Here is an 11,735-nt window from a genome sequence, read left to right on the forward strand (position 1 = left end):
TTGTGGAAGTGCAATTTGAGATAATTCAAGCTCATACACTATAATATATATTCCTAAGACCCATTCATAGCTCCCTGTGGAAAATCGATCCCGACTCCTTGTTGGGTATTACTATTGCATCGACCGTTTTCATATCCTCTAATAGAGGAGTGAAATTGGACGAGATCAGTAGGTAGCTGGGAGTTTCCTCCTTTCTTACCAGTAGTACTAGTAGCTCGCATGTACTTTCCTATTTCTCAGATCTATATTACATCATGTTGTTTAGTTTGTTTCAGTTATCGTATTCTACTTTGTTACTATTTTGGTACTACTTATTTTATTTCTCCCCCCCCCTCCTTTCTTTTTCTTCTTTTTTTCTCCCTTTGCTTCTTCTTCTTATTCTTTTTCTCCTCCTCCCTACCTTTCTGAGACGAGGGTCTATTGAAAACAGGCTCTCTACCTTCACTGGGTAGGAGTAAGATATACTTTCATACTATTCTTCCCAGACCCCGCATGTGAGAATATACTGGATATGGTGTTATTTTGGTGTTGTTCTAATGAAAATGTTAAAAGGAAGAGAAGGAAATTCTATTGGGAAAATGAAAGGACGAAAAGGAATAGCGATTTTTCAAAAACATTTCTCTGGAAAATACTGGGAAAGCTTGTCTGGATTTCTGGGATCCTTTTGATATTCTAATTAATTGCTCTTGCGCGACATTGTTCTGCTGCCGAAAACTACTTTGCATGGGCCGATCACGTGACTTAATAATAACCCAGGTGTAATACCCTCCCCAGACCCCACTAGTGAAATTATACTGGATTATTGTTGTCGTCGTTGTTGTGTAATACCCTCTTTTACTATTCTCCATAACTAGTACTAGTTGATTTCAAAATATTGAAATCCAGTTCGAGGAGACCTTTTAAGAAATCAGTTTACATTAGCTAGAAATTTTAGTATACTAATTCTTTAGTTTTAAAGTACAATCAATTAATTGATCAACTATTTCACTAGGGGACAAATCTAAAATTCTGCATTTTATCTAGCCAAGCAAAAAACAGACTAGAAGATCAGTATAATGAAACACACGTCATCTGATTGATATGTCTTACCAGTTTTTAAGGAATAAAAGAAACTGAATTGATAAGGCTTCATTTTGCTTCAAGCGAATCACATCCTATATAACACAGTTAAACACTCTAGTGTATACCAATAGAGGCATTTACAGCGACTTGGGGGACAAAGGAGAGGCACGCCCGGTGGGTCTTTTCCCAGTGTTTCAGCAAAGGCTTTCTCATTGACAGCATTCTCATGTAACTCTTTACAAAACCCAAATTCAAGGAGTAGATTTTCATGCTTCATAATGCAACACCCACTATGCCATCCACTCTTTACTTGGAAATTTCCATCGGCATTCAAGCCTATGTACAAATATAATCACAATTTTGGGGGACAAGCAATTACGCCTTCCCCAGGTCAACTACGTATGACCTCAAAAATGAAAAGAATGAACAAGCTATACCGAAAGAAGAAACTCATTTTACAATTACACACCAATTACTGACTTACATTATAATGCAATGCTCTTCTGAGTTTCATGACGGCAAGGATAGGGGATGATCACCCTCAAAAAGTGGGAACCCCAAATTGCAGCAAGCATGAGAAGCAAGATTGTAGATCATTCATGAAGTGCTAACTTCCAAGCTGCCGGAACAAGTTAAGATTCAGCAGGACGAGACTGAACCATGGAAACATCCAAGGGCACTTTTCCCTTTCAGGCTCCAGAATCCTGAGAGGTCAGCATTCGGATGTGTCCGCCGAGAATAAATCAGAAGCTCCATGAAGAAGCAAAAATTCAGGAGATATGGGGGATGGAATACAACTTTCTAAAATAATTTTGATTTCACTGGCATCGTACAATCAATATCATCCTCAAGATCACTAAATGAAATTTCCTCCTCATTTCCCGTTAAAATTCCAGTGCCAGAGTATCCTTCTGACTCTTCAATGTCTTGTAGCCAATCATCCTCATGCTCATCATAGTCCAAGAATGGTGGTTTAGAAGAAGGACCAGCCACCAATTCCTTATCTAAGATCTTACTAGGAGGATTTTCTTCGGTAACAACCTTGTCAATAAATTGGATCTCTGTACTTCCATGTTCGAGCTTCTCAGTTTCAATGTCAGGAGTGGTCTCAAATGGAAAACTCCTTTGGGGCATCAAAAATCTACAGTGAGCATCTTCGGATGAGGTGGAATCGAAGTCTTCACATGGCGAATACGTGCTCTCCTTCAAGAGAAGCATATTCATACCAAAAAAATCTGAGTCGGGTTTTGTCTTCTTTTGGAGCTCTCGCATCCACATAGCCCTTGCTTCCACAAGCTGAGAAATGAGCTCACAAAAATTAATAGAGCACAGAGACTAGCTAATTATCACGTGACGCCTTGTAGATACAGAATGTAGGACAAGTAAAATTACAACACATTCATCATTGGAACTACTCTGGTGATGCACAATACCCCATTATCGGGCAATACTCTTGGTTAAAGCTACTCATAACCAAGAAATAAAATTGCTTCTAGCAATGATATCAGGGGCTTGAACCAAATCAAGGCTGTTTCAGTTTTACCTGCTCCCGAATATCTTCTCCTTTAAAATAACTAACACAGATGAAATCATTAACTTTCTGGACGGCAACTCAACCAGCTGTTTCTTTAAACTCATAAATTGACCCCAACAAATCGTGTTTCATGCAATTTTTTAGCAAATTGAGTTGGGTTATCTGTTATCCACATGCTTTTGAGCATAACTAATTAATCAATTGTGATTATCATCAAACACTCTGGTTGGATTTTCAAGAAAATCCATTTGGGTTGGTGAAGAATGATGATCTTATAAGGCAGAGCAGAGTATTAACAAACCTGGGGTGTAGACAACAGCTCAGCATCATGTTTATTGAGTCTTGTGTGAAGAAGAACAAAATAAACCATCCAAAAGTAACCCTCATTCATATGGACAGGGCAAAGTTCATTTCTGAGAGCAGCTAATCTCGGTGCCAGACGTTCAACAGCAAATCCATGCTTCTGCTGGGCTTCAGAGATCTCAAAATCTAAACGGATGAGAAAGAAATATTAATGATAGTTTTTTGGAAACATAACCACATTTTACTACTTAAAAAAAATAGACCAAGATATTATTAAGTATCAACACTACCTCAAAGATACATAGACATACAATGCATACATCCATAATATACATCAAAGGAGACTTTCACGGTTGACCCTAGCATGATCAACAAAGGAAGAAAGAAGATAATATACCAACCAGCAAAGGCAGTGATTTTTGAAAGCAAATTAAAAAACTCAAGCCATGCTGCAGACCAGGAAATAGATGCAACATCAGCGCCCTGTCTTTAACGTATGTTTTTGACTTGCTTTCTATTTTATCCATCTCATCAAGAATTAATTCATTCCTCAAAAAGCAAAGCTTAGTAGTGTTTCTTATTGTCAAACTAGCATATCAGAATATCACTTCTATTATTTGACATCCGATGTGATCTTTCCACATCCTATTCACATCTTTTAACTACTATTATAACAGATCTGTACCAAACTCAAATACAATCACTCGGTTAACTTTTCTTCTGTAATCTCCATGAAAATTCAACTAGGTCAAGCAACTACGAATGAAAGAATAAAAGGAACAAAGCCCATCATTTAAATTTACATCATCAAATGTCTTGCTATTCCACGAGCCTAAACAAAAAAAGGAACCATATCAGGAGTAAACCAAACTGTGCTTCCAGCTGACATTCTTTGATCCTCTCAACCTAATACGAATGTGCTTTTCGGCCACTGTTGTCAAAGTGTCGATTAAGGGCGCTTAAGCATTGAAGCCAGGTGCAAAACAGGCTGAGCACTTTGCCTCGCTTACCTTGCAGTTCACTGCAGTCACCAAAGCGTTAAGGCATATGCCTACCAATGGGCTCTCTCCTGAAGAGACCACAACTAAACAATAGATATTTTACTTAATTGTAAACAAATTTAATTCCTTTGTCCATGTAAATTTTATTTCTGCTTATAGCTATATTCTTAATATACATATGTATCATTTTATTTCATCCTTTATTTGCACTTTTCTTCCCTAAACCCCACGCTTTAATTGCATTATGCACTTAAAGCCCAACAGAGCTTAGCTATTTTATGCACTTTTCGCTTTGGATAATACTGTTTTTGGCTTAATAGGATGAGATCAGCTTGATTTCAACTCAAGCAGTTCTCAAACATTTCAGTATTCCAGTTCAATGTAGTAACTGCAACTGAATCATCAACATATTTTGAAGCACCATTATGGATGGTAATTTGATACCAAGGCTTGTATTGTTAAACTATAGAAACAACCTCTGCCGACTGCAACAAGTACTAATAGAAAACACACTTATCAAGCATCTCCAGCCAGGGGCGATGCCACCTATTACACTGTGTATATAAGTAAAATATTGATTTTAGATGTATAAAATATATATTGAACACCCTTTGTCAGGAATTTTATTTTTACTTATTTCAAGTCTGAACACCCTTGGAAACATTTCTGGCTTCGCCACTGTCTCCAGCATTTCACCTTATTATATGACTTAGACTTTTATTAAAAACAGCTTTCATACACAGTACTATCTTTTTGTTCCTTATCAGTACTGTTTTAGCACCGGTTTCCATGCTCTGTACTTTCTCTATTTAGTCAATTAATTTTCGAATAAGATGGGTCAGGGGTAAAAATTTTCCTACCTAATCGGAGGTCTTTCGAATGCAGTTGTGAATTTCTCCAAAGATAAATTCAGAAGGAATCACCCAGAGTGCTATACACTATAACCTTGACGTCTGCTAGACAAACAAAGAAACAAAAATTTGACAAATGTTTGCACCAATTATCAGTGATTATAACACCTTAATCACATTCTATAGACTAAACCATCCATTTTAAGAACATAGTCACCACAAACTAAACAATCAATCAATCAACGACTCAATCAGAAACTAGTTGAGGTCGATTATATGGAACCTCCATATCCATTCAGCTTTATTCGAACCTGATCCATTCCAAGACTAAGTAATTTATCCAGGCTTTGGTGACTAGTGGCAAGAGCACAATGCCTGATCTGGGTTAGGTGCACTTAACCAGTTCAACCCTACGCCAAATCCAGGGTAAGGGGTGAGGCCATTATTTACAAAATTTCAAACTCTGCCCCACTGGTACTAAATAATTTATCTTACAAGGTTGAAAAAAGTAATGAAACAATCAAAAACTTTGTACCAACAAAAAATGTAAAATATATACCGTCAAAGTCGTCTTCCTCTAAGGGAAAATCCAACCAAGTCTCGGGATGATGAGCTATATTCCTAGCGAAGCCCAATGCTTCATCAGTTACTCCAACTGCATCATCAAACAAACTATCCTCCTCCACTTCATAATTCGAATATTCTAGAAAAACCCCCATGTCTCCAACATATTCCCTCTCTTCCTCCTCCGATTCACCACTTGAACCTGATCGATCTACCGAATCTGTCCGGTCCAGATCGGCATCCAAATGCTCCGATTTTACCCTCCAAACTGCCGCCGTCGGAGGTGGAGGAGGAGGTGGTGGTGGCGAAGGAGCGAGAAATGAAGCGACACCCCATAGTTGACGAGTTAAGGTTTCTTTCAGTTCGGACAAGTCTTCCTTAACACCCCCGCCGCCTTCGTTAACATCGGAGGAATCAACGTCATTACAATCAAATCCATTTTCTTCTAAATCGATTTCCTGGTAAATTAAAATTTCATTTTCGTCTCCTTGAGATTTGGAGGAATGAGTGACGACGTCGTTTTTGTCTTCTTCCTCCTCTTCTCTTTCATCATCGAGATGGAGAGTGGTGGCTAAAGAACGAGGGAGCCATGATGACATGGCTACAGTAGGCTATACTTGTAATGAAGATTGGAATTTGATTGGATCGAGGAAGAAGAGGACATTTCAGAAAAAGTGCCTTGCATATGATTTTGATTTCTGTTATTTTTAGCTCTTTTCTTGTATTGGAGATTACGTGGATTTGGGTCCCCCATATAAAAGAAAACTCAAATTTTAAAGATTTGAGCCCCCAAGTTTCAATAAATAGTTGGTTGTACTATTTACTTTCCCTAACGGCTTGTTTGGATGGTTATTACGCAAATTGTAGGTTGAAATCTTGATGAAATCATGTATCTCCTTTCCTTAGTTGTTCTTCAATCACTTCATAGCTCAAAAGTCCTATGAAAATCATGTTTTTGGTATATTTTTACCCTGTAGGAATGGGCCTAGATGAAACTATCCTTTCTGAGCTGAAGTGGAAAAATTGGTAAGCAAAAAAGCACAGGCGCGGCGCACCATGATCTGTCCATGTGGAGAACTTCAGAGAATCAATTTTGTCAGACATGCCATCAACTTGCACTATCGCGCTGCGCCATGCGGCACAGTAGTGTATTTTTCTTTGCTTTGAAAATTTTCTCACTTTTTAACATCCAAACTTGGTCCTCGATCCCGAACTCAATCCTGATTTAGTTCTTTGGGCTTCTATCTGGCTTCAAAGCTCCACCATATCCGTTTTAGCTCTAAAATTGCTTCCTAACGCGGGAATGTCACGCCCTAAACCTGGGGAGGCGAGACCGGCACCCGGTGCCTCACTTATCCGAGCGTACCAACTTGAGACTGAGGGGCACTGAACGTACAATGTCATACTTTGGCCATAGGGCCACATTGCAAGACAGTTTGTGAAACAAAATATAAAACTGAATAAAAACTAGATCTGACTGAACATCAATATAAAGCTAGGCCGACAGGGCCGTCATAACTACTACAGCTAACAAACCAAAAAAGTATACATACAAGGCGTACAAGCCCAACTGTAAGGTCCTGTAAAAAAGAATTCTAATGATTTAAGCTTTAAAATGTGCCAGTAGTATTTGGGAATAATATATTCGAGTATTAAACGAGACCTATGGGATATAACCACATTATTTAGAAATAAAAATATATGTTTAAGATGTGTTGGAACATATTAAGGAGTTTTGTGAATATAAAGAATTTGTGTGTAACAAGTTGGATACATTAAATGGAAATGATGTTATTATGTAAACATGGTTTCATACTTATATGAAGGTTTGGAAGTCAATTCGGGTCTATATCATAGCAAGGTATTAATTGAGGGTGAGTGGAGAAGCAAGAAATCGAAAAGAAAATAACTCGGAGCGTGCTAGGGACAGTGCAACACGCGGATTGTGGCACGCGATCCCTCTCAGCAACGTTGAAAACCAGTGAAGTATAGGCATTTGGCGCTAGCACTGGCACGCTACCCCCACCTGAAGATTTTCCCTTAAGTACTCACCTTGGGGGTTCATTTTCCCCATTTCACTTGGACGGATTTGGGAGCTCTTCTCCACTCTCTCAAGACCACCAACTCCTCTCATCTTCAAGGTAAGCAATCCCTATTATCTTGGTATTAAATTCTATCATTTCTACACTAGTATTGATGAGATCTACACATAAAATACCTAGATCTTCAAGAAATTTCTTCAAGAACTCAAAGGAGGGTTTTGCAAGATTTCTTCTAAAAGGTAATCCTACACCCTTAGACTTACATGTATGGATATATTATGGGAATATGAGTATGAATTAAGTATTGAAACTTATGGAATGGTGATTGGAAGCCATAAGTTTCCAATTTATATACATAACCATTGTAGAGATTGAAAGGTGATTATTTGATGGAATTTTATTGGTTGGGTGTGGATGGATGGTCATGTATGTGATGTTGGAAGTTATGAATTGTTTAAGAATGATGGTGTGATAAATTTTTGGTAAATGATAGTAGTTGGATGAACTAATTCTATGGTTAAGAGATGTAGAGATTCATGCCTACTAGGTGTTTGATAAAATGCCTAAATGGCCTAAATTATGGAATTTGTTACTAATATTGGTCTCATTGGATGTTGTTATTGTAGATTGAAGTTGCTTAGTGTAGTGGATCATTGTAGTATCATTAAGGGGCGAATTCCAGGTATGTTGGATAAACTTTCTCTCTTGAAATTGAATTCCATAATGTTCCCGTAAATTCCAAATGTGGTTGTCTCAAGTTCCTTATTCTATGTTTCGAGTTGTTCCCAATAAATTCGATTGTCCCGAATAAGCAAAGTGATGAGAATTGTGTAATCAAAACTTGTCCCGAATGTTCCTATCACATTATGTTATCCTTTGGGAATGTGTTCAAGAATGATATGTGTATTAAAATGCTATGTCTTTGAGTCGTGTTTCAAATGAAGGTTATGATTCCAAATTGTGTGAGAAAATCTCAATGATCTTAAGACTCTTAATTGCTCATATGTGTACCGAAAGTCTTGATTGAAAATGTCTTATTGTTGATAATCTATAAAGATGGTTGGAAGCGAAATAAGTGAATTAGGGATATACAGTGTGGCCAACGTGTCAAGAATTTAAGTTATGATTGTGGCTAGTAGTGCAAATAATTTGAGAGGATGCTATAAAGAATATGAAATGAGCCTCGACTCAATTATTTAAAAATGAATTCGAAAATAGAATTGCCTAAGAGCTTTTGTACTCAATTCATGCCCATTAGTGGCTACTTTAACTAATGCTTTGCTTTATAAATATATCTAGTGTGATTCGAGTTCTTACATACTCGTGTGTTAAAATTGTACATTGTCATTTCTGAGGAAAAGTATGGTAAGAATAAATGGTGTATTGATTGTTTTTGATTTTGATGTGTGTTTCTATTGCTGGTTGGTATGCCCCATTCTTTGGAAGAAACCATTTGTGTTTAAAGTTCCCATTACAAATGGATTTGAAGTATATGATTTCTAAAATATTCTATATGTTGATATTTGATGGTGATCTTTGAAATTGAAAGATGTGAAAGTGTGGAATATGAAATGCGGCCACCGTGTCAGGAATAAAGAATCTTGTGAGTGGCCAAACGAGCTAAGGAAATATTATTGTTATGAGTGACTGGAAATACTAATGAGAATTTATACAAAGTGAAAGATGTTGAGGTGAGTACAATTGTATTTATGTTACCTTTGTGTGCAAATCAAATCAAAAATATTTTTGGGAGCATCATTATCAAAACAGAGGAAGGGTGGGTCATAAGGCCCACACCTGAAACTACACGTGCCAGTGTAGGGGTGGATTGTGATTATTCCCCTTATTTGGGATGAAATTGAAATATTGGTGAAATTGTGATTATTCACCATTATTTGGGATGAAATTGAAATATTGGTGAAATTATGATTATTCCACTTAATTGGGATAAAACTGGTAATAGTTGTGAATTGGAAAAGTCAACCCACGTGGCATATGTGGGAAGGCGGCCTAGCTGATCGGGTGGAGATCGGACGCCATGTTGCGCACATGGTGGTACTACTCTTGGTAACAACTTTATTTCGCATTACATGTAAAACCACATTATTCGTGGGGAGATGGCCTAGTCGATTGGGCATGATTGGACTCCGTGCTAACAAAGATGGTGGTATATTGGTGCTAATGATCTCCCAACCAAAAATATATATTATTTTCGTATTTTGAAAATTGTTATGTTGCAATTGGGCATTTGGATATAGTTGGTTATGACTTGTTGTTTCTATGGCTTTCCTATTCTTATATGGTCATTCTATTTTGAAAGAGGACTTTTAGCTTTACATACTAGTACTATTCTATATGTACTAACGTCCCTTTTGCCGGGGGCGCAGCATCTTCAATGGATGCAGGTGGTTCATCAGCGGTCAGCTTTGGTCCTCGTTAGCAGTCACTCTCTTTTGGTGAGCCATACTCTATTCCGGGCCTGATGTCATTTGATGTTGTACATTGTGTTTTGAGGTATAGCCGGGGACTTGTTGCCGGCACTTTCATTCTTCACTTCTGTTGTACTTAGAGGCTCCGTAGACAGGTTGTGGGTGGTATTTGATGTGGGGAATTGAATTAGAACTGTTGGTATTTGGCAACATGTTTTTCATTAAATCTATAAACTCGTACTATTTTGAAAATATTGAATGGTGTTGTTAATGGGAATGAAATGGAAGTTGTTAATAAAATCTTTTCATGTGTTTGATTAATGGAGTACATATCCTCTTTATTCATGGATGAGTTTGGGTAGAAGAAAATCTAATCGGCTTGCTCGGCCGGGTTCTCTCGGTTGAGCGCCGGTCGCGCTCCCCGAGTTTGGGGTGTGACAAACTTCGTATCAGAGCCTAAGGTTTTAAAGTATCCTAGGATATCTCGGAGCCGTGTCTAGTAGAGTCATTTTTATCGGTGTGTTGTCGACCACATCTATAATGAGGAGGCTACATGGACATTTAGGAATTTCACACTTCTTTGATACTCTAAATCGTGCGATAGAGCTCAAGATAGGAAGCTAAATTCCTCGTCATGTCTCATTTTCCATATGAGTAACCCATGGGTTTAAGGCAACAAAGAGGGAATGAAAGAACCAGTTGCTAAGGGAAGTGCTTAATGTCACCACGCCACCAGATCATGTGGTGAGAGAACCTAAGAAAAGAAAGAGGGTTGTTTGTACCAATAAGCCAGAATGTTTGATTTGCAAGAAGCGCCACTTGGGGACGTGTTTGATGACTCTTGAAATGTGTTATGGTTGTGGAAAGAGGGGGCACAAGATGAACAAAATGCCCTAGGTTTGGTACACCTAGCCTCGTCTGCCCGATATGCGGGCAGGAACATTTTGCGTCGTGTTGTGAGTATGCTCAAGAGTGTGTTAGGGGTGGTAGGCTTGGGAAATTCCAATGGCCCACATAACAAACCGGTATAGAGATTGTTACTCCCGTCATGAAGGCTTGGAGAAAGAATTGGGCGAATGTTTTTGATATATGCAAAAAGGGTAAATATCAGATCAGTGGGGCGAGTCAGTTTAGTGGACCTCATCCCCGTTGTGTGAAGTGTATGAGATATCATTCGGGGGTATGTCACTATGGTACCAATGTATGTTATGGATGTGGAGTCGAGGGGCATCAATTAAGGTATTTCCATGTCAATCTAAAATCGCCGTGTAAGTCACTCCTTAGTACATCATTATGAACACCGCATTATTTTCCTTGTAGTATATGAACATCCATATAGAAGGGGCTTACATAAATATGGTCTTAACCAAAACGTTGCATGTACCTACTCTTTGAACGAGGCACAATATTCGTGAAGCCTCTTGATCACAATTCTCTTATTTACAACCTCTTGAGGAATTGAGTTTTATAATGATTCTTTGGAATGAGTTATAACTCTAGGTTAATACTTCCCACTACTTCCCTAAATTCTTAACAAGGGACTATACCTGATGAATTTCTTACAGAACCTTCTGATTCGAATGGATAACATCTGCTCACTTGTTCCTATGCACGCACCGTCATAATGTTTACCTATGTGGTATCATATCTAATGTAAAACAGCCTAGTGTTGATATCCTTCTTGAGCTACTCTTTTTCTCTCCGGTGTATGTAGTTCCTATGATTAAATCACTTTAATCCTTTGTGAATATTATCATGAATCCTTTTCATTGTCTAGTAACATGAGAGCATATCTTAGCACCTATCATATACACCTGTCAATTGAAAGGGGTCATTTGTCCGCATAAAGTTTCTGGGAAATTTAAAATTTCACAAATTCGTCACAGGAAGATCTTGTGGTTCGCCCATCTCAGTATGACTTTCATGTCCACCTAGATCATGCCTTAGTG

General features: G+C 38.1%; 1 protein-coding gene across 1 annotated transcript; it reads right to left on the reverse strand.

Annotated features, from left to right (window-relative positions):
• Nucleotides 1–1,259: 1,259 nt before the first annotated feature.
• LOC107786394 (uncharacterized) lies at nt 1,260–6,013 on the reverse strand. Its single transcript, XM_016607862.2, has 3 exons — nt 5,311–6,013; nt 2,898–3,085; nt 1,260–2,358 (listed from the first exon to the last, which is right to left on the reverse strand). The coding sequence occupies exons 1-3, from the start codon at nt 5,912–5,914 to the stop codon at nt 1,864–1,866; spliced, it is 1,287 nt and encodes a 428-aa protein (XP_016463348.1). The 5' UTR covers nt 5,915–6,013; the 3' UTR covers nt 1,260–1,863.
• Between the last annotated feature and the right edge of the window lie 5,722 nt (nt 6,014–11,735).

This window comes from Nicotiana tabacum, chromosome 9 (genome assembly GCF_000715075.1).
Source record: "Nicotiana tabacum cultivar K326 chromosome 9, ASM71507v2, whole genome shotgun sequence".
Taxonomy (NCBI): domain Eukaryota; kingdom Viridiplantae; phylum Streptophyta; class Magnoliopsida; order Solanales; family Solanaceae; genus Nicotiana; species Nicotiana tabacum.

Bases quoted from the DNA above. Each gene is read 5' to 3' on its own strand.
- LOC107786394 (XM_016607862.2), bottom strand. From the start codon at position 5,914: ATGTCATCATGGCTCCCTCGTTCTTTAGCCACCACTCTCCATCTCGAT. The intron at 3,086-5,310 runs GTATATATTTTA...TCATCCGTTTAG, and splicing joins AGAGGAAGACGACTTTGACG to ATTTTGAGATCTCTGAAGCC. The intron at 2,359-2,897 runs GTTTGTTAATAC...CTCATTTCTCAG, and splicing joins AGCTGTTGTCTACACCCCAG to CTTGTGGAAGCAAGGGCTAT.